The sequence below is a fragment of the Sus scrofa genome, chromosome 7 (genome assembly GCF_054392235.1).
Source record: "Sus scrofa isolate SSC_HxYL_T2T_F1_AM1 chromosome 7, Sscrofa_HxYL_maternal_Yorkshire_Landrace_v2.0, whole genome shotgun sequence".
Taxonomy (NCBI): Eukaryota; Metazoa; Chordata; class Mammalia; order Artiodactyla; family Suidae; genus Sus; species Sus scrofa.
The window spans coordinates 124,029,897-124,052,805 of NC_139389.1; the positions used below are offsets into that span (position 1 = coordinate 124,029,897).

Sequence of the window (22,909 nt, forward strand, 5' to 3'; positions counted from 1 at the left end):
GCCGGAAGGGACCAGGATCCCAGTGTAGACGGGCGTCCCCCACCCAGACCCCTTACATGTATTGCTTCTGCTCCTCGTGGTACTGCTCCTTGTTCTCCAAGTTCTGCTCTAGGAGCATCTGGTTCTGCTGGCTCAGCAGCTGGATCTGACTCAGGAGGTGGTGGTTTTCTTCCTCCAAGTTCCCCTTGAGGCGAGAGAGCAGCTGAAACACAGATTAACAACGCCTTAAATACTGTGTGACCCCGGAAGCCTGGTGCTGGGGATCTAGCTCCTGAAAGGAGGAAAAAGGCACGTGTGCCAAGCCGCCCATCTCGGTATTATCGACACCCGTGAACACTCCAAAGGACCCAAACAGCAGTTCCCTCAGCAGCTACACCGTCTAATCCAACAGCTGAAGGCAGTGCCTGGCCGCTGAGCACCTTATTTTTTTATTTTTATTCTTTTCTAGGGCCGCACCTGCAGCCTATGGAGGTTCCCAGGCTAGGGGTCTAACTGGAGCTGTAGCCACTGGCTTACACCACAGCCACAGCAATGCGGGATCTGAGCCGCATCTGCGACCTACACCACAGCTCATGGTAACGCTGGATCCTTAACCCACTAAGCGAGGCCAGGGATCAAACCCACAACCTCATGGTTCCTAGTTGGATTTGTTAACCACTGAGCCATGACGGGAACTCCCACTGAGCACTTTAAATGCAGCTGTCCCTGCTGGACTGTGCCACAGGGCAAAACACAGGAGATTCTCAAGACTGGACTAAAAAAAACTAGTGTGAACCATCTCATTCATGAGCTTTCTGTGGTTACCTGTGGGAATGAAAATATTTTCGACATATTGGCTAAATAAAATACATGGTTAAAAATAATCCTGTTTCTTTTTACCTTTTTAATGTGGCTACTGGAGCATTTTAAATTATAGCTGGTGTAATTATTTCTATTATAGTTACATCTGATATTATTTCTAGCAGACAGCTCCATTCTAGACAAGGGTCGGCCCACTTCTTTTGTACAGAGCCACAGAGCAAACCCTTTGGGCTCTCCAAGCCAGACGGTGGTCTGGTGCAACGACTCGACTCTGCTGTTACAGCGGGAAAGCAGCCAGAGACAACCTGCAAACGCATAGGTGTGACTTCGTGCCAATAAAACTTTACTTATGGACACTGACATTTAAATGTCCCATCATTTCAACTTGCCACAATGTTATTCTTTTCACTCAACCATCGTGAAATGCACAAGCCATTCTTAGTTCATGGCTGTAGAGAAGCAGGTCGTGGGCTGGATTTGGGTTTGGGGATAAGGACGGCCGCTCTTGCTCTAGAAATGTAGATCGCAGGTGGTGTCATAGGAAAATGACACACTTTGGCTTCAGACAGACTGGTGCCAATCTCCTACTGCACGCCTGGGCCTGAAGTCCCCTCGGAAATCCTAAAGCACCTCCCTGCATTGCAGTGGTGCTGTCCCACCCCCAGCAGTGTTTGCCTTTGTCCTGGCCCCACCTCCTCCACTGGCCCTGCCCCCTGCCCCAGGGACCTTCAGGCATCTCGGCACTCTGGGCCTCTGTTTCCTCATCTGTGATGCCCCGCAGGGCTACCGTGAGCTCAAGAGACAAACAAAAGGCAGGAGGAGCTGTGTCTGGGGTCCTGGCTGTTCCAGGGTGCTCTGGAGCTGGAGCAGGGCCCAGCTGCTCTTCCCTGCCCAGCCACTTGGCAGTCATACTTGTCCTGGGCTCTGTTTCCCATTTAGAGAGAGGTCTGCTGCATAAGAAGGTACTTTCCATCCTAGCACCCCAGAAGGGAGGGGTCTGCCCCTCTGGAAACCAGGGGATGAGGGCCTAAGCCCCACCCTGAACAGCCCAGGCTCAGGAGCTGTCAGCCAAAGCCAAGCATGGAGGAAAATTCATGCCACTTCTCTACAGGGTGGCTCCTGACATGAAAAGAACTGGAAAGATGGTGTGAAATTAAACAGTAGTCGATGTTTAATTGCACCTGCTCTGAGCCTTTGCAAAAAGCCAAGGTCAGATGCAAAGGTGTTTCCTAAAGCAGCCCCACCTCGAGGTATGTGCCCCCCCGCCCCCCGACCAGGGTCCAATGCCTCTGGTCTCCTCTCAGTCTCTGCACCTCTTTCCCACAGTCTCCGAGCACAGAGGCCAAGGAGGACCGGTCACCACCCCACCGAGCCCAAGGCTGCCACTCCAGGGGATGGGCCCCAGTACCCCAGGGCCTCACCTCGCAGTGGTTGTCCAGCTTGGTCAGAGAGATGTCCATGCTCTGGTTCTGCTCCTTCAGCTCGTCGAACCGGGCCTGCCAGCGGTTTAGTTCAAGCTGAGAGTTGTTGAGTGAGGTTTTCAGCTCCTTGGTGTGGCTGTGCAGCTCCTCGTACTCCCCCTTCAGTTGATGGTGCAGGAAATTCACCCTGGGGGGCAGGGGTAGAGAGCCGCAGGGCTGAAGGGCGCTCCCAGCCCTGTCTCAGCTGTGCAACCTTCGACCAAACCACGACCTCTCTGGGCCTCAGAATGAGGGACTGAACAAAATTAGCAGTTTTCAAACTACATGCTTTGGGATTCTATGACGGTACCTCCCCCTGGTGCCCCCACCTTGCACCTGGGAAGACAGACAGCACAGGCAGGCTCAGATGCCCGTTTCAACAAGGCATCACTGTTATAATCTATTTTTGTCTTTTTAGGGACACACCTGTTGGCATAGGGAGGTTCCCAGGCTAGGGGTCAAATTGGAGCTGGAGCTGGTGGCCTACACCACAGCCACAGCAAGGCCAGATCCGACCCACATATGTGACCTATACCATAGTTTGTAGCAATGCCTGATCCTTTAACCCAACGAGCAAGGCCAGGGATCAAACTTGCATCCTCATGGATACTAGTCAGGTTCTTAACCCGCTGTGCCCCAATGGGAACTCCTAAATCTCCTTTATAGTTAAGGTTTTAGCATATTGCCTACTTGGGAAAAAAAGGGTCCTGCTATTAAAAAGTTATTTTTAAAACACTGAACCAGAACACCTTTGCTCTAAAACTCTTTGTCTATGCCCAGCTCTTCTTTCCAATTCCAAGCCCCTAATTCCAACTCCCAAGATAAATAAAATATGAGATGCTGGGGTATTTTGTAAATGCAGTAAAATTATCATCATCATAACAACTATTATCCACCTGGGCTTTCCTGGGGGAAAATTAATAACTGAAAGTTCAAGTTACCAGGGGCTCACGGACTCAATTTAGACACAGAGTGTCTTGTTTGGCCCACATGTTTTTTGTTTCTGTTTTTGTTTTATGAATCAACATTTAAAATTGTGAAAGTTCTACATCGACGTTCAGATGTCCAGCTTAAGAAAAAAGTATAAACAGGGAGTGCCCCAGTGGTTCAGTGGGTTAAGGACCTGGTACTGTCACTGCTGTGGCACGGGTTCAATTCCTAGCCCGGGAACTTCCACATGCTGTGGGTGTGGCTAAAAAAAAACAAAACAAAAACACCGATGACCTGGTGGCCCGGGGCCTGCCTCCCAGCTGACAACCTTTGGATGGCATGTATCTTCTATGTCGCTGTCTGGTCTATGCTGGCACTTTTTCACCCACCTGATCCGCCTGGCACCTGAGCTCGTAGCCCCAGGTACATGTTAACAAGGACACGGGGAGGAAGCAGGATCACAGGGTCCTGTCACAGACAAGACCAGATTCAAATCCTGACTCCGCCACTGACTAGAAGCATAGGCCCTGAACAAGGTACTTCATCTGCTCCCGTCTGTTAAACGGGGAAGAAAAAAAGTGGTAATAGTTCAGTAGAGCCTTGTGACTCTTTGTAATAACATTCTACAAGGTCCCCAGGACCCTAGATCACTAAATCAGCTCTCGGGTAAACATGGGGTGGCTTCCTATGAGTTCAGTCACACATTTTTGCGAGCTTATCGAGACATACCCTGTCTTATGTGTTTCTGTTTAAAGACACCTTATGAGACAGACTCAGAGCCGACAGCACCGTAACCCCTGCCTCAAGGAAGCTTATCCCTACATGCATTTTCTCATGCTAGCCTTGCACTTAGGAACACAAGCCAGCACTTGAGCACTCTGCTCAGGGGCCGCTTTAAATGGGGAAATCCTCACCCAAAAGCACACAGATATGAAAGCCACAAAAAGCACGCTCATTTGGGAGTTCCCATTGTGGCTCAGTGGGTTAAGAACCTGATGCTCTCTCCATGAGGATGTGGGTTCGATCCCTGGCCTTGCTCAGTGGGTTAAGGATCTGGGGTCGCCACAGGCTGTGGCACAGATTACAGATGCAGCAGCTTGGATCTGCTGTGGCTGTGGCTGTGACATAGGCTGGGAGCTGCAGCTCTGATTCAACCCCTAGCCCAGAACTTCCACATGCTGCAGGTGCAACCATAAAAAGAAAAAAAGAGGAGTTCCCATCATGGCTCAGTGGTTAAAGAATCCGACTAAGAACGATAAGGTTGCAGGTTCGGTCCCTGGCCTTGCTCAGTGGGTTAAGGATCCGGTGTTGCCGTGAGCTGTGGTGTAGGTTACAGACGAGGCTTGGATCCCGCGTTGCTGTGGCTCTGGTGTAGGCCGGCAGCTACAGCTCCGATTCGACCCCTATCCTGGGAACCTCCATATGCTGTGGAAGCAGCCCAAGAAATGGCAAAAAGACAAAAATAAATAAATAAATAAATAAGAAAGAAAAAAAGGAGGCTCCTTTGCAGTATGAACTGACACAACAATGAACAAGAAGGTGGAGGTCGAACACCTGGTTCGTCCTCACCTGGGAATGGGCGCATCAGGTGACTCGAGCATCTCATCACGCTGGGCATGTCCATTAAAGGTCCCTGTATGCTGATTTGGGGCTTACGAACAGACGCCAGCAAGCAGGGGGGATTCCCTGACAGCGACTCAGCTGGATGATGAACACACCCCTGGCTGATACACTCGTCATTTCACGGTGGGAGGTAAGGACCACCAGCTTAGACAACGTGCTGTCCCCAGGATCCGCTTTGGTCCTTCCATCCCAGCAACCAGCTGGAGTTTCCTGTGAGCGTCTTAGCATCCAGCTGTCTGCATGACAGGGGTTGGAAAGATACACGATACCAGGGACTCCCCTGACATCTGCTCAGCGGGCGCCGAGTAGGTGAAGAGGGGCGGGCGCTTACCTGTCCAGCTCCTCCTGCAGCCTCTGGTTCTCGCTCGTGGCCACAGCGCTCGCCCTCTGCTCCTGCTGCAGAGCCTCTCGCTCGGCCTTCAAAACCTTCTCCAGCTCGTCCAGCTCCGCCTTGTGTTTCAGCAGGTCACTGTGCCTGTGGGAGGGGACACACCACTGGCAGCTGGTCCCTGGCCTTCTTTTCCTACAGGTAATGCACACCCCCAAAGACTGAGAAGCCTCCCCAGAGAAAGGGGGGTTCGTCTGGTGGCTTCTCTCTGCAGAGTTGAGGGCACGGGCAAGGAGTGAGGATGCTGGCAGAGAAACTGGAGGGTAGTGGCTGGAACAGGTGTCGGGGGGACGGGGGTGAGGCGCTCTTCCTCCCACAGGCAGCGCCTCCCCAGTCCCCTTGATTCCATCACAGCAGCCTTCCGCCCTCAGCCTCCTGGACACGCCAGGATGACACCTCTGAACCCCTTGCCTTTCTCTTTGGGAGTCTTAATAAGTTACCAGGCAGTTCTCTAGACTCAAATGGATCTAAAACCACACACGCAAAACCCTAGCTGAGTCCCACTGCACGTAACAGCTGACCTAACAGGGAAGCCCTGCTCACTGGGCAGGGGGTGAGCCCTCCTCTGCTTCAGGAACTGCGGCTCCCTGCTCTGGTCTGGCTTGGTGGGGAGAGGCTTGCCTGGTGGGACCAGCAGCTGCCAGGGCCTAGCTGTTCCGACACTCACGCATACACACACACACACACACACGTACTGCTCCCCTGACCCAGACTTTCCCCCCGCCCCTTCCTTTTCCTCTGAATCTTCTCTGGCCCCTCTGTACAGGTTACTGCACAGCTGTCTCTGGAGGGCAGCAGAGCACAAGGATGGAGCCCCTGATAAGAAAAGCCCAGGCTCTTTCTCCTTCCTGTGGAACCTTCCCAGCTCATGAGGACTCAAGAGCCCCCAAGGCCAAGAGGCTCCAGCCTTCGTCTCTGGACCTCCACCCGGCACACCACCAGCCCCCACATTGCCTGTAGTTGATCATCTGAGTGGAGCCCAGACTTGTGCTGGAATCGAGCCAGACACCTGCTCAGGCAGCTGTTTCAAAACAAACATTTGTGTGGCCTTTAGCTTCAGGGCAGAGCTAAACCTGGTGTTGGGTGTGAGGCTCTGCCTGGCTTTCGGGGGTGATCTTACTCATCCAGGCAAATGATTCTGGGAAAAGTCATCCAAGGTCTGACAAACCAGGGCCACGGGCTGACCATGAGGGTCCCTGACTCCCGCTTTCCTGTGGTAACATCTTGTAAAGAGCACCCATCAAGCATCTTACCATTAGTAATACCCCGCTGTAGAGCAGCCTGGCTCACCACTGAGTCCCTGGTATTCGAGCCATCACCCCCGTGTTCCAGGTACCCAGACTCCTGGACCCGTAGCCTTGCGGCAAACAGACTCAAAGGGCCTCCAGCCTGTCCAACCAGTAAAAAGGACCAAGTAACGCAGTGGTTGTGCTGTACTGTGCAAGGAGCTACAGGGAAAGCAACACCAAACTCCTTCAGAGCTTGATTTCTGCTCAAATTCCACCTGCAGAAACCTTCCCCCAACGAACAGACGTGAACATCATAAGATGCCATTATAAGGTGTAACAGGACACGTGAGTGCCTGGGCAGTGCTGGGCGCCGGGCTGGCTTCCGAGTGAACATGTCTTACTCCAGGAGCCAACTGGGTGCCTCCTCCACCACATTAGACACCGTGCCACATACACAGCAGGTGTTCACTAAGTGTCCCAGGAATATAAGATAGGGGCAGATGATGCTCATTTTGGCAAGAAGGAACGGCATCCTCTAGGAGCCAAGGTCTCAGCAGGCCCTGAAGGACGGCCATCTGGGTGGACAAGGGGGTGGGCGACTCCGGACCAAGACAGAAAGGAAGCGCCGGCTGAGTGGACGGAAGAACGTCATCAGCCATGTGCCCACAGCATCAGCTGACGCCCTCAGGAGGCTGTGCTGGCTCAACAACCTCCCTGGGTCCGAGACGAACACTCTGGACTTGAGCTTGACTGAGCATCTTGCTGAGACGGAGCCAAGGCGAGGGCCATCTCACAAGCACAGGGCGGGGATTATCGCTCCCCCTCAGCCATCCGCCAAGTGTCTGAGAGCCTCCCTCTCCCGCATCAGAACCACATGCACAGCACACCTGCCCCCAGACTCGCGGTCCTGCCACCCCTGGCCAGGGGGGCCTAGAACAATCAAGATGATCTGCAGGGGCCAGCGCTCAGATGATGCCGGTGGACTGAGGGCACACAAAACCCAGGACCCTGACTTGTCAAGAGGGCAAAGTTTAGACTCGTGCATTTGCATGTGTGTCAAGTCCAACTTAAAAAAAAAAAAGAGACGGGGCTCGAGAGTGGGGTAAAGATGAAACGAGGATGGCAGGAGAGCGATCACTGCAGGAGCCGGCCGTGGGTGCACACAGCTTTCATTACCCCATTCTGTTTCCTTCCTATATATTTAAAAGTTCCCCACATTAAAGATTTAAAGAAAAAAAAAAAAAAAAAAGAGCCCTGACTTTGACAGGCAAGAAAGGGTAAGATAAGAGGCATCACTGTAAACCGGCAGCTGGGGGGCACTTCGTTCTTATTCTTGGTTTGGAGAAAAGAGAGGACACCTGAGGGGAGTAGGGACTGGCCATGACACCCCTTTCTCCACCTGGGGACCTGCCTGCCGCTGGGTCTCCAGCTGCACTAACTCCAATCACTAAGGGTGACTTCGATTTACTTCCTTTTGGGGACGGACTGGTGTCCCAGGCAGCGGGAAGCAGCAGGCCAAGAGGAGACTCAAGGGGCACAGAGCAGAGGCAAGGACTCAAACTCTGGGGTTCCAGGTTCACACACCTCTCCCCCAGATCCTTGTGCTCCAGCTCCAGGTTGCGATGCAGCGTCTTCAGGCAGCTGTGCTGACGGATGAGGGCCTCGTACTCTGAGGACTGCCTCTCGTGGAGGGCGCCCAGGTGCTCGTGGTCCTGCAGCAGCGCCTGGTAGGCGGCTGTCAGCTGCTCCTGCTGCTTCTGCAGGTTTTCGTTCTCACTCTCCTTGGCCGTCTGCTGGTTCTGGAGCAGCGCGTACTGTGCGGTGAGCGAGGCGCTCTGGGAGCTCAGAGTGGAATTCTCCACCTGCCGAGAGGAACAAGGGGCTGGAGGCTGTTGCCAAGACAACAGAGAGCCCAGGCAGGCAAGACCCAGCTGGGGCGAGGACAGTTCCACCAGGACTTAAGGAACCTCTGGAGGAGGCCAGGCAGCCCAACAGACTGTCACATGGTGCTTCAGTCCTGAGCCCTCTCCAAGGATGTGGTCTTTGCGGGCAAATTAGGTCCTCTCTTTGAATAAGCTCCTTGGAAACCCTCTTCGGATACTTTTAAAAACCTATTTTGGAGTTCCCGCTGTGGTGCGATGGGCTAAGAACCGGACTGTAGTGGCTTAGGTAGCTGCTGAGGTGCAGGCTCAATGCCCAGCCCCAGCACAGTGGGTTAAAGGATTTCACATTGCTGCAACTATAGCGTAGGTCGCAGCTGTGGTGCTGATTCAATCCCTGGCCTGGGAACTTTCATATGCTATAGATGCAGCCTTAAAAAAAATAAATAAAAGCTTATTCTCATTTTGAAAATTTTTATTTGGTCATACCTGTGGCATGCAGAAATTCCCTGGTCAGGGATAGAATCTGTGTCACAGCAGTGACCTGTGGGAGTGACGACATCAGATCCTTAACCCAGCAGGCCGCCAGGGAAGTCCCAAAAGGCTATTTTTATTTATTTATTTATTTATTTATTTATTGGTCTTTTTGCCTTTTCTAGGGCTGCTCCCGTGGCATATGGAGGTTTCCAGGCTTAGGGTCTAATCAGAGCTGTAGCCACTGGCCTACGCCAGAGCCACAGCAAGGTGGGATCTGACCCATGTTTGCGACCTACACCACAATTCACGGCAACGCCGGATCCCCAACCCACTGAGCAAAGCCAGGGATCGAACCCGCAACCTCATGGGTCCCAGTTGGATTTGTTAACCACTGCGCCACGATGGGAACTCCCTAAAAGCCTATTTTTAAAAGATAGAGCAGCCCTGAGGATACAGAATACCTAAACAACCTATCAACCGCCTGGACCTAACTAACAGATAGACAATACCATCCAACGTCCAAAATCATCAGCTATTTCCTAACTCATCCTAAGGTCAGAATTACGGTGACATCAAAACCAAAGATGCGACAACTACGACCAAAACCCCCAACAAACACAAAACTAGGGCAGCAGCATGGATGCAACTAGAGATTCTTACATAAGCAAAATAAGAAAGAAAAAGACAAATACTATATGATATCACTTATATATGGAACCTAAAATAAGGCACAAGTGAACCTACCTACAGAACAGAAACAGACTCAGAGACATGGAGAACAGGCTTGGGTTGCCAAGGGGGAGGGGGAGGGAAGGGGATGGACTGGGAGTTTGGGGTTAATAGATGCAAACTATTACATTTAGAATCATAAGCACGGAGGTCCTATGGTACAGCACAGGGAACTATATCCAATCTCTTGGGATGAAGGGTAACACGAGAAAAAGAATGTGTGTGTGTGTGAGTGTGTGTATGAGTGACTGCATCGCTGTGCTGTATAGCAGAAATTGACACAACGCTGTAAATCAGCCACGCTAATAAAAATGAATACTCTACACGCACACACAAAAACCCTATGAACTAACATCCTATTTCTTTAACAGAACAAATCCCAGCCTCTCTGCCAAATAGCTTCCCATTTATTGTTCCTGACTCATAAGTGACATTATTTTCAAACACCTTTCTCAGAAACTGCAATAAACGACAATTTACTTTCCCACAATCTATTCGCATAAATACCAACATCCTGAAGTGTGCAGCCCAGAACATGAGTTTTGCTAAGGGCTCTCAACAGCCCGGGAGCCACTTCACACCCGACTTCTCTCTTAAAGATTGAAAATTCACATTTGCTTCCAAAAGGCTCTGCCAGGGAAGAAACGTGCTTAGCTCTGTTGAACCAAACTGATTTGAGCCCAGTACCTCCTTCCCAAGTCACTCCTAATAACAGCTCAAGAAAGAGACTTCGGGAAACGGACAAGAGGGCAGGTGACAGGGAAATAAACTTTCAGCCTGGGCAGCCGTGTGCTGGATCACGGAAAAGACCTTCAGGGAGCTCCCTTTGTGGCTCAGTGCTTCACAAACCTGACGAGGATCCATGAGGATGGGGGTTCGATCCCTGGCCCCGCTCAGTGGGTTAAGGATCCAGCGTTGCCGTGAACTGTGGTGTAGGTGGCAGATGTGGCTCCGATCCCACGTTGCTGTGGCTGTGGTGTAGGCCGGCGGCTGTAGCCCCTATTGGATTCCCTAGCCTGGGAACTTTCACATGCCATGGGTACGGCCCTAAAAAGAAAAAAAGAAAAAAAAAAAAAAGCACCTTCAAAGATCCTGAGGAGCCTCAGTTTACAAAGAGCCTACTACAAAGAAACCAAAATCCCAAACTTTCCCACACGCCGTGGTCTTGCTGGTCTGGAGAAGTGAGAGACCCGGGCGGCCCGGGAGACACAAAGCAACCTCCCCGGAGGTGGGGGGCCTGCTCCGCCCTCACCTGCAGCTGGGCCGTCTGCGTCTGCAGTGAGGTGTTGTGCTCCTGCAGGAAAGCGCTCTGCTTCTGCAGCGTCAGGATCTGGCTGCTGAAGGCCGTGTTCTGGGTCTCCAGGTGCTGCAGCTGTTCCTTGAGCAGCTGCCTCTCCGCCTGCAGAGCCGCGTTCTAAGGGAGGCAGAAGCAGGGGGCCGATCAGACACAGCTCCGCACACGCCGACCGGCCGCAGGTACCTGAGTGGAAGGGACCCTCGAGAGTTGATGCTTCCGGAGCCAAAGCCAGAGGCCACCGGGTGGGAGGAGGAAGACATTCCCTCTTAGAAAAGACAATCAGCAGGACTGGAAATGAAAATACCCTATTTTTGGGGCATGCATTTTCACATAAGACATGAATATATGTAATGGGAACACGGCAAAGAGCCTGAGCGTGTGAGAGGCATGGGTGAGAGCTGGAGTTCTACCTGCTTCACCCTTTCTCTCTCTCAAGCTTTCCTCTGTTCTCTGCTGATCACGCTGAGACGGCAGGTCTGTGAGCTTCTTGCACAGGACAGGGAGCCAGAGCCTGCGGCCTCAGCCCTCACAGGGGCGACAGCAGGGAGAATAAGGTGGTTCAGGGTCCACGAGACTGATCAGGATCAAGCGCAATACGCCACCTCCGGGGCCAGGACACAGAGGGTGCGGTCCTGCGCTGTCCCTTTCTGGCGTGGGGCTTGGGGTCAAGTCTCAAAGTCCTTCTCACCTTTCTCACCTGTCAGACGACAATCATCACTATCTATGTCACAAGGTTGTTGGGAGACAGAGATGAGGGATTTAGATGCATGTTGGCAAACTTTCTATAAAGGGCCAGACAGTCAATGTTTGGGGTTTGCTGGTCACGGGGCCGCTACCCCAACCACTGACCCCGGCCACAGTGGGGGAAGGCAGCTCCGCACAGGGTATGTCTGGGGCCTAATACAACCTTGTTCACGAAAACAGGGGGCGGGCTGTGGTTCGGCAGAGCACCGAAGGCCGGAACAGCATGGAAACAGGGCTGTGGCAGAAGCTCCAGGCTCAGTGTGATCTGCTGGGAGGCAGAGAGTGGGCCTCCATGGGACCAGGTGGCGGCGCCCTTTCAGTCAAAAGGGCGAGGGGACCTCGAGTGAAAAGGGGCTCAGAGGAAGTGCCAGGAAGCTCAAAGTGGCCAACCTGACCACTTTGAGTAAATCCCAACAGCTTCCAACGCCCAGGTGCTGCACGGCAACGGTGAATTTCCGTTCCAGCCACGGGATGGTCAGCAGGCCAGCCTCTCCCTACTCACGGTGCGCTCCAGCTCGATGGCCCGGTCCTTCACGCGGAGCAGCTCCATGGTGGCCTCCTTGTGGCCGGGCCCCCATGGCTCCTTCTCCGGGTGACCCTCGGGGTGTTTGAAAGAGTTGGGTGCGGGCTTCCCCTCTTCCTGGCTCTGCCGAAGGACCTCACACTCCTTCTTTAGCTGCAGGTGTGGGAACAGAAAGCAGACTTGGGGCAGGAAGAGGCCCCACACCAAACCCAGCCCCTTGGCACACCTGGGCCTCCCTGGCACTGGTGTGGGGCACACCAGACCCCTGCCTTTGCACATAACCATCGCCCTGCCTCGTCAGCCCCTCCCTACAGGTAAGACTGAGGGGCAGCAGCTGGGACCCAGGCCCAACTTCAGCCACGTGACTGTGCCAAGTCTTGTCCCTTTCCTGAGCCTCAGGCATCCACACCACAAACACCTGCTCCAGAAAATCGGCATCCATCCAGGCTGCCCCTCCGCTACCCGGGTGAGGGGCTGGAGAAGGGGAGGCAGGGACTTCCCAGCAGGACCCAGAGTTTGTCCCTAAAGGGGCTGCTCTTACCACCTGGAGCTCATTCTGTAGCTGATGATTCAAGCTGGCTTTCTCTTCCACCTGTGCTTCTAAGAGCACAATCTTTTCTTCTTTCATGGCTAGTGTTGTTTTTACTGCTGATTCATTTATGCTCTCCAAAATCTTGTATCTCCTGAAACATACAAATATACAGGAATATGTATCTGCCTCTTCCACCCACAAGCTCCCAGTCTCACAGCTGCCAAGACATCCCTCCTCCGCTAAGCTGGTTTCCTCATCACCGTTGCAGCATGTGGCCCAGAAAACTGCAGGAGCCAAAACCCAATCACCGAGGTCCCTTCCCCGTGCTCCTGGCAGAGCTACATCTGCAACGTCTTCACATGAAACATCACTGCTGCAGCTTCAGAGGCACTGGCCTTAGGGAAGCATTATTATGGCCATTTTAGAGATGGGGAACATGAGTCTCAGAAAAGTTAAGCCATTCATCCAAGATCACAGCGCCAGGTAAAGGGTGAGTCCATGTGGCCTTCCCACACCGAGAGGGCATCATGTCAGTTACAGGTCCAGCAAAAGTCCAAGACACTGGATTTCCCTGAAAATTTAGGGTAGCATTGGAAGCAAAGGCTGCAAGAGTTAAATTAAAGGGCTGGTGAAGGGAGTAAGGGATGAATGAGTGCAACACAGGATTCTCGGGGCCATGAGAACACTCTGCAAGATGCTGGACTGCTGGATACACGTCATTACATGTTTGTCAAAATCCACAGAATGTGCAGCATCTCGAGTGACCCTAATGTCAACTGAGCACTCTGGGCGATGACAATGTGTCAGTGCAGGTTCACCAAGTGTGTCTGCCCAGGGGGGTGGTATTGATGACATGGGAAGGATGCGGGGGGCGGGGGGGGGCAAGGGGTTTATGGGAAATCTCTGCACCTTTCCCTCAATTTTGTTTTGAACTTAAAACTGCTCAAAATAAGCCTAAAAAAGCCTAGGGAGTTCTCACTGTGGCTCAGCCGGTTAAGGACCTGACATAGTTTCCGTGAGGATGCAGATTTGATCATGGCTTCACTCAGTGGGTTAAGGATCTGGCATTGCCACAAGCTGCAGTATAAGTCACAGATGTGGCTCAGATCGGGCAGTGCTGTGGCTGTGGCTGGCAGCTGGAGCTCCAATTCGACCCCCAGCCCAGGAACTTTCATATGCTGCAGGTACAGCCGTAAAAAGAAAGAATAAAGAAATAGAAAAAGAAAAGAGCCTACCTGGAAAAAAACAAAGAAGCATTTTTTTTGGGGGGGGGCACACCCTCGGCATATAAAAGTTCCCGGGCCAAGGACTGAACCCCTTTCCCAGTAGTGACCTGAGCTGCCACAGAGACAATGCTGCATCCTTAAGCTGTTGTGCCACAGCGGGAACGCACAAGAAACCTTTTTACTGGACAAAAGAATCTCTTTCCCCTCCTCCCCGGGAACCTCCAGGAAGGAGGCCCAGAATATAAAGCACATGGGTCCGTGGGCCGTGTGAAGAGTTAATGGAGCTCCAGGGGTGTGTGGGGTGCAGGTACATGCGATGGGGGCCAAGCTAAAGCGTTTGGTCACCCAGGGAGGGGTCCTCACGTGTCGCCACTGCCGTCATTGTCCTGCAGCAGCAGCTCCTTGTGGAGGCCGACCTTCTCCAGTTCCTGGCTCAGTTTGTCCAGCTCACTGCTCAGCTGCTGGCTCTTCAGCTTCTCCTGCACCAGGTCCTGCAAGAACAGCAAAGACGGTGTGGGACAGGAGCCCAGCAGGAGCGGCAGGGAGGCCTGGGCAGGCGGTTCTACAGGATGTGAACGTGCGTCCAGGACGGACACCCACATGTGCCTGAAACACCATTTATGGGAGTTCCCGTCGTGGCTCAGTGGTTAACGAACATGACTAGTATCCATGAGGGCTTGGATTCAATCCCTAGCCTCGCTCAGTAGGTTAAGGATCCGGCATTGCTGTGAGCTGTGGTGTAGGTTGCAGAGGCGGCTAGGATCCTGCGTGGCTGTGGTGTAGGCCGGCAGCTGCAGCTCTGACACCACCCCTAGCCTGAGAACCTTCATATGCCACAGGAGCAGCCCTAAAAAAGACAAAAAAGGAAAGAAATATCATTTACGTTGACCTCTGCAGAGTGGGTTTGAATTTTGCCTTTTCTGTGGAGTCATGTAATTAAATGCTCATAGCAAAGAATTTAGAATACAGAGGAAGATTTTACTTCGAACCCTGGTTCTAGTTTACTTTTCCAATATGGGTGTTGACCTGATTTAGGGGATCACATATGCTAGTCCACATCCCCATAGCTCTCCAGGCAGGTGTCACAGCGACATGCATGCACCCCAAGGCGGGGAACGGCAGTGTGACAGACAGCGGGGCTCGCCAAACATCCCGCCAGCTCCCCGAAAATTTCCTGGCCACCAGGTGACGGGTCCTGGCGGAGGGGCTGTGGGTCACCCCCCGGCTGCAGCAGAGAAGGGCTGGTGTGTGACCTTCTGGCTGTCTTTCCCCTGCCGTGGCAACTGCCCAAACCCTGTGTTGAGATGTGGAGCCATAACCTCAAAGCAGCCTGGACTCCTGAGCCTCAGCACAGGGGAGAGCCTCCCGAGAGTCACCTGGACTCTCACGGGACAGAAACCAGCCCTCGGTGTGGGCAGCCCCTGCGAGTCGGGGGTGGTCTGCGACTGCAGCGCGACCTAAGCTGTGCTGACAGAGGCCGGGGATGCCGGTCGTGTTGGGGTTCTGTGGCTCTTCTGCACAGCATCTTGATCTGCTGGCACTGGCAGTCATCTCTTTTTTTACATGAAGACCTGTCTGTGTTCACACGTCTATTTCCTTCCCCTCCCTGGCACACAGCTGGAACACGCTTCCCAGCCTCGCTGGCAGTCAGGTGCAGCTATGTGACTGAATTCCGCCCTTCGAAGGGTGGTCCTTCTCACCCACTCGGCCTCGTTGACCTGCCCCAGGCAGAGGAGCCAGAAGCAGACTCCAGCCTGGGACGGCCCAGCCACAGGACGGAAGAAACCCAGGGTCCACCACACGTGTGGAGACTCAACGTCTGTCACGGGCCACGTAGATGCTCGAGTTGTTTATCTGAGCACAGACTCAGCCTCACACATTGCAGGAAAGCCCACAAGATTCCTGAGTTCAATCCCCGGCCTGGGAACTTTCACATGCCACGGGTGTAGCCAAAAAACAACAAAAACAAAAAAACAGGGAAAAGTAGGACACATTTACCAAAAAAAAAACTGTAAAAGAGTCACACCTTTGATCCTATAATTGCACTTCTAGGCATCTATCATAAGAAAATAGATACATTCGTGAAGGTGCATGAGCACAGGGATGTCCAGTGTCCAGGAAAAGAGAGGAAGCAACCTAAATGTCCAGGGAATCGTCAAAGGCATTACAGAATTAATACCCTGCAGACATTAGGAGTTCTCATCATGGCGCAGTGGAAACAACTCCGACTAGGAACCATGAGGTTGCAGGTTTGATCCCTGGCCTCGCTCGGTGGGTTAAGGATCCAGCATTGCCGGGAGCTATGGTGTAGGTCACAGATGCGGCTTGGATCCCACGTTGCTGTGGCTGTGGTGTAGGCCAGCAGCTGTAGCTCCAATTTGACCCCTAGCCTGGGATCCTCCATATACTGTGGGAGCGGCCCCACAAAGCAGAAAAATAATAATAACAATAATACCCTGCTGACATTAGAAGTCATGGCTTGAAACCTATTTAATGTAATGAGAAAAGGTCTAATAAGGGAAAGAGAGCGCGTGGAGGTGGAAGGGGGGGTATCAAGTGAGTGTCCACACACATGCGCTCGGGAAGGGACAGAATAAAACACGCCAGGCCATCAACAGGGGTCATCTCCGGGCAGTAAGATCAAAACAGGTGGTTTCTACTTCTTTTTCACACTTGGGGCATTACTCTGTTTTGAAGGAGACACGATCTAGGGGCCTCACCCCATCCCAGCCTCTGTCCTGGAAGCACCCGCCTTGCAGCGCACAGACCCGGCTGTCCACGACAGAGACCTTATCTGCCCTCACTCACCTCCCTCAGCGTGGTCAGCGTCCTCGTGTGCATGGTGACCTGCTTGGTGAGGTCCCTGTTGTCCTTCTCCAGCTCCTTCAGCCTGCCGGCCGCGTCCCGGCAGCGGGCCAGCTCCTTGTCCAGCGCGCGGCTCTCCTTCTCGGCGGCCGACAGCTTGGCCGAGCTGTCGTCCAGGACGGCGTCCTTGAGCTCCACCTGCTGCCAGAGCCGCCTGGCCTCCTTCTCCAGCAGCTTCTTGTCCTTCTCCAGCTGGGCCACCTCCTGCTCCAGCGCCTTCCGCTCCTTGTCCGAGCGCTCGAGCTGCCGGTTGGCCAGCCGGAGGGCCTCCAGGTCCCGCTGCAGCGCCTGGTTCTCGGCCTCCAGCTGGCCCAGCTCCCGCTCCAGGGCCTGCGCCTTCTGGCCGCCGCTGTCCAGGCTCTGCTGCAGCCGCAGGTTCTCGGCGCTCAGGCTCTGGTAGCTGAGCTCCAGGCGCTCCGACTTCTTGCCCAGCGCCTTCAGCAGCTCCACGCTCTTCCGCAGCTCCTGCTTTTCGCGCTCCAGCTCCTGGTTCTCGCGCTCCATCTGGGCCATCTTGGCGCTGGTGAAGCGCATGGCCTCCACCATCCGGCGCAGCTCCAGGTTCTCCTCGTCCAGCTGCCTGTTGTCCTGCTCCAGGCCCGCCAGCTGCACCGACACGTTCTGCAGGGCGTCCAGCGACTTGCGCAGCTGCCGGTTCTCCAGCGCCAGGCCGTGGCTCTCTCGCTCCAGGCCGTCCGCCCGCTCACCCGCCGCCTGCAGGGAGCTCACCCTCTGCGCCAGCTGCCCCTTCTCCTCCTCCAGCCGCCGCAGCTCCTGCTCCAGCTCCTCGGCCCGCCCGGCCTTCTCCTGCGCCTGCCCCAAGGCCCGCTGCAGCTGCTGCTGCTCCAGCTCCAGGCGGTTCAGCCGGCCGCCGGCCTCCGCCACCTTCTGCTGCAGGGCCCTGTTCTCCTGCTCCACATCCTTCACGCGGGCCTCCCCGCTGACCTGTGACCTCTCCCGCAGCGTCCACACCGCCTGGTTGAGATGGTCCTTCTCTTGCTCGAGGTCTCTGATCTGCAGAAGACATGATGGGAGAGACCCAGGCCACTGCATGGGTATATTTTAGTGACGTGGGGCCAAACTGGGGGACTAAATTGTAAGCCCCATAAGACCATCCCACCGTGTACCCCGCAACGTCCTAATGGTCCTACAGCATAGCACAGGGAGCTTACTCAATACCTTGTAATAACCTAAAACAGAGAAGAATTTTAAAAACAGTGTGTGTGTATCTAAATCACTGTGCTGTACCCCAGAACTGAACTATGCTCCAACTTAAAAAAAAGGTCTCATGTTCCCCCAGGGGTTGACTAAGGACCCAAGGCAGAGGGCACATGGAGATTCCCATGGAGACAGCTCAGTTCAAACACTCATGGCAGCCAGGATGACTTAGAAACATCAAGTCCATCTCTCCGTCTTACTTAAGACAATGAAAGTGATTTCCTTGGTAGGTTATCCCGGCTGCCGCCGCCTGTGGGCTTCCCCCCCACCGCCTCCCAGTCCACTCCGCACACCGTCTTCCCTCTGCCCTGGACACCCTCTCCTCCTCCCTGGGCTTCAGCCCTGGCGGCGCCTCCTCATCTCCCAGGGCTCGCCCCTTGGGCAGCCCCGGGCCCAGCAGCGCTGTCTCTGTTTATACGCACCCACCCCCACACCCGTGGCGCACGTCTGGAATCATGCCACTTGCCGCCTGTTACTCTGCCCTCTACATAAGCCGCGCCTGGGCAGGGGCCCTGCCTGTTTTTTCACCATACGCAGCACCAGCTCCACCCCCTTTTTTTCTCTACTTCGGAGGCTGAAAACACTCAAAGACTTGATACCCCAGCCTCCCTCTGCCGCCACCTTCTCCCTCCCGTTCCCTGAGCGGTGCGCAGCAGCCACGGCCAAGACCAGCTGCGTGGGAGGAGAGGCCTGACCCTGGGTGGCATCACAGAGCCCTCGCACCAGCGCTGGGGTGCCTGCTAGCGGGACATCTTGCGGTGTGAGGCTAATAAACCTTAGGGGCTCAGCGTGATGCGCAGGACGTTTGGGGTCGGATCACTCTGCTGGGCGGGGCTGTCCTGCATCTTGTGGGACGTCTGGCTGCACCCCTGGCCTTGCCACCACCCACCACATGCCAAGGGCAGCTCCTCTCTCCTCCCCAAGTCATGACAATCAAAATTGTCTTCAGGCATCGCCCATGTCCCCTGGGAGGCGACCTGCCCCCACCGCTGATTGAGAGTTGCCGGTTCCAGCCGCAGCTAGACGGGGTACCTGGTGATCCACGTTTCCCTGATAAATGACCAGGAAATGGCTAAGGCCTCTCCTTCCTGCAGACAGGGGTTCCAGGAGAGGCATCGGTTCTGCAGGCACCTACCTGCCGGGCTCTGTCAGCCTTCAGAGCCTCCATGTCGCTCTGCAGCTGTTCTTTCTCTTTGATCAGCTCCTCACTCAGGGTCTCCAAATCCTGGTTACTCTGCTTCTCTCTCTCCAGCTGGGTCTGTAACTTTTCGATCTGCGGAGACAAAAGGCCCGGCCGTGCAACAGTTACCTTCACAAAATAAACCAGGTTTTAAAACAAAACACCCCTCAGTCCCACAAAACACACTGAGTCTCTCGCATGTGCCGCACCCACAGCACATGGAAGTTCCCAGCCTAGAGGTCACATTGGAGCTACAGCCACAGCAACACTGGATCCGAGCCACACGTGCAACCTACGCCACAGCTCACAGCAACGCTGGATCCTTAACCCACAGAGCAAGGCCAGGAATCGAACCCGCATCCTCACAGACATCATGCCAGGTTCTTAACCCACTGAGCCAAAATGGGAAGTCCCTAACAGACCCTTTCTCAAGGGAAAATGTCCAGGCCTTACTCTGAAGGGATCTCCCCACACCTTCGACCCTCAGCTCCTAACCTACAACTTGCATTTCCAGCTCGTGGAAAAGCAAGGTCAAGGGCACCAAGGGTCAGCTTCTCTTAGCCCACCTCCCCTCACTGCCATGTGCCCAAGTGCCCTGGGTCCCTTGCTCCCATCTCAGGCCTTGCCTGCTTTCCTGAGGGTCGGACCACATGCCCAGGGCCACCACCACTGGACACACCGAGGACTTCACTTGGTGGCACTCCTATTCACCCGGCTGCTCAGAGGGGCCTTCTGATGTCCCTCCTTCCTCTTTCACCTTCCAGTAAAACTGTCCCCAAGTCCTGTCCTCTCAACCTGGGCTGCTCTACTGCTGCTGCCTGCCCCAGGCCTGCACAACCACCCGAGCTCTTCTGCTGGGATCCAGCAGCCTGACCTTCCCAACACATGAGCCCCTAGTTTATCCTGCCTAACAGCTGGATAGCGCGGCAGACGCAGATTCTGACTCAGTCGGTCCAGGGCAGGGACCGAGACTGGGCTCCTGGGCAACGCCTATGCTGCTGTCCACGTGGGGAGGGCTTCCAGGCTGCTGTTCCTTCCTGTCGACAGCAAACCCCTCAGCCCAGGGGACTGGAATTGGGGAAAGAGCAGGACTCTGGTGTCACCGCGACAAGGGTTTGGAGCCCAGTCCCTCCCTCCCAATGACATGAGCATAAGCAGCTGCAGGACCAGCAGCAAGCATCCTCGCGAGCTTCCTCCGCTGTATGGTGCTCAGCACGTGCCTGGTGGGCGGTGGGGGCGGCCATGCTCACTGACCCTCTCGGGGGGCAATGCTCGCTGGGTCCCACCACCCACAGAGCTTCCCACCAGCTGGTCTGCATTTTGACACGGTCCTAGGTGACCGGATGGGCTGGTTCAGGATGGCTGTTCTAAAAAGATGGATCGCAGAGACCAGATGGTTCTCGACACTTTGAAAGATCTGGGACCACCAATCAGAACCTGGAGAATCAGACCCCCAGAGGCCCAAGGACCCCTGTGAACAGCAGGGCTGAGCCTGCTCCACTTCGGCCCATTGGGGCCGGGGCCTCACAGGGGAGGCTTCCAGAGCTCCTGGAAGGATCCTGGCTCAGGCGCCCTGCCTTCCCGTCTCCCAGGCCTGGGAGCGCCCAACTTCCACAGGAGGAAGTGGCGGGCAAGCTCCCTCCTCCGCCAGCGGGGAGAGGTGGGCCAGACCCACACCTCTCCCGTCAGGCTGTCAGCTCCTCAGCCCCTTCCCCAGGCTGGGAAGCCCCAACCTGGAGGCAGGAGCCCCACCTGGCTGGGGCCAACAGGAAAACGTGCTATAACCCCGCCCGCGTCTGTCTCAGAAGCAACAATATCCTCCTCGTCCTTCCTTGTCCGCCCCACTTGCCAGTACGAGGCCTGGGACTCAGGAGGGCACTGCGAGTGCCTTCGACGGGGCTGCCCACACCTGAGAGCGGCCGTGAGGAGCAAAGGCAGTAAGCAGGTGTTATAACCACAACCCTCAGGCTCAAGGGAGCGCCGGGCCCAGAGGGGCTCAGCCACTTGTCCGAGGCCACACGGTGATGCTGGAGCGGAGCTGGGACGTGCCCACGGGCTGACCCCCAATCCTCCTCACTCGAGGTCGGAGGGAGCCTGCTGCTCACCCGAATCCTTACCGTCGCCACTTTATCCCTGTGGCTCCCGCCCCGAGAAAGCCGTGACTCCAACCTCTGTACTGCTGACTGGGGCTGCTTCTAGTCTCAAGAAATGACTTCCTCGTGTCCACCCCTCGCCCCCGACTTTCTGGTTCTTCTTGCGGTGGAACCAGAGCCCATCCCTAAAGGACCTCGGTGTCCCTGCGGTGAACTTGCTGGGCTGAGACGCAGGCCGGCTGCAGCCCTTCCGGCCCTGAGAGGTTTTCTGTCCTTCCTGAAGCACCTGGCTCGGGGGCAGATGCAATTCTGGGCTCCCAGGGCACGTGGACGCCAGGGACCCGCCTCTCAGGCCTGGCTGCTGTTGCCTTCTCACTACTAATAGGCACCCCAAAGGCAGTCCCTCTTCCTCTGCAAATAAGGATTCTTTATTTCTTGGCTCAAAGAATCAGCTCTATGACATCGCCGCAGATTTACGGTCACAGGAAGGAGGCAGCTTCTCTAAGGTCCACAGAAGCTTGGCAGGTTAGAGGGAAGGATATTCACTTCGGGAGCCCGAAGCCAGACCGAAGCCAGCCTGCAGCCTGGGCCATGCTTGGGGTGGTGGGAGAGCCAGGCTGGCACCAGGAAGTCTGGGAGCCCAGGTGACTGAGGAGTGTCAGCTGGTGCCCAGACATACCACGGGGGGAGGGGACAAGGAGGTGAGATGGCTGAGGCTGGAAAACAGAAATTCAGGATGAGCTGAGCTGAATTAGGGTCCAAGGGGCCTGGAGGTGAGAGAGCTCTCCTGCTGGGGCTGAGTGTCCACCCACGCAACACTAGGGAGCATCTCGGGGGTGAAAGCCGAAGCGCCAGCAGGCTGAGCAGGACGGGGAGAGGTGCTCTGGAAGGCAGAGGGCCACCTCCCGGGCTCCTAGCACTGGACACAGGATGGGACTGGGGACGGTGGCACCTCCCTCCGGGGAACCGATCCTGAGAAGAAGCTGGAGGGTGGGACCTGAGGAGTAACGCTGGGCGGGCAGCACCTGCTGCTGTCCTGTCCGGGCAGGCGAAAAGCTCACCCGTCCCCTCGGAGGCCAGCCGGGAGCCGGGCCGGCGCCACTACACTGAGGGCTTCCTGCGGCAGCCTTGTGAGGACCCGCGGAGTGGACGGCTCTCATCCTTCGAAAGGCTGATTCTTTTTTCTCCTGGCTGAGGCTGGACTGCCATTTATAAAGACATCTCCTATGCTAGGCCCACGTGAGTCTAAAGACCTTCGACCCGTCTCACTGCCTTCCCCACGCTGCTCTGCATCAAAAGACACGGCATGAGACGGGGTGGGGGCGGGGGTTAGCTATTGTCCTACGAGGACAGTTCCAAGTATTTGTCAGCGAAAGTGCTGCCAGGCACACAATGCTTCAAAAGACAAGAAGAGTGAGTAATGGAGCCTGGGAGGTCCCAGGAGGGGACGTGAGAGGCAGTCTGCAGGAGGGGCTGTCCAAGCCTCAACCAGAGATAAATGACCAGGGAGCCAGGTCCCTGCCTGCAGCCGTGTCCCCCCCACCCCCGCCACTGCCAGTGTAGCCAAGGTCAATGACGCGAGCAGGACTCCCAGGTAGGTGGGACCCCAAAAGCAGTGGGCCTGCACGGTGGTCAGCACGCTGGGGTGCTCAGAGCCCCCAGTGCAACTGTGCCATCGGAGCATCACCCAGAGTGACCAAGACACGGAAGCAGT

At 55.1% G+C, this 22,909-nt stretch overlaps 1 protein-coding gene across 13 annotated transcripts in view; it reads right to left on the bottom strand.

Moving 5' to 3' along the window:
• The window catches only part of CCDC88C (coiled-coil domain containing 88C), a 129,047-nt gene that overhangs the window by 21,377 nt on the left and 84,761 nt on the right, over nt 1-22,909 (bottom strand). For all 13 annotated transcript variants that reach the window (XR_014811290.1, XM_084970006.1, XM_084970012.1 and 10 more), the window contains 10 exons: nt 19,058-19,195; nt 16,648-17,718; nt 14,203-14,330; nt 12,623-12,764; nt 12,061-12,234; nt 10,770-10,931; nt 8,016-8,293; nt 5,146-5,289; nt 2,223-2,409; nt 57-202 (listed from right to left, as the gene is read on the bottom strand). Coding sequence is in view for 12 of the 13 variants with exons in the window: in XM_084970006.1 (XP_084826132.1) it covers nt 57-202; nt 2,223-2,409; nt 5,146-5,289; nt 8,016-8,293; nt 10,770-10,931; nt 12,061-12,234; nt 12,623-12,764; nt 14,203-14,330; nt 16,648-17,718; nt 19,058-19,195 (2,570 nt within the window). In the remaining variant the exon portion in view is untranslated. The remainder of the gene's footprint in view (nt 1-56; nt 203-2,222; nt 2,410-5,145; nt 5,290-8,015; nt 8,294-10,769; nt 10,932-12,060; nt 12,235-12,622; nt 12,765-14,202; nt 14,331-16,647; nt 17,719-19,057; nt 19,196-22,909) is intronic.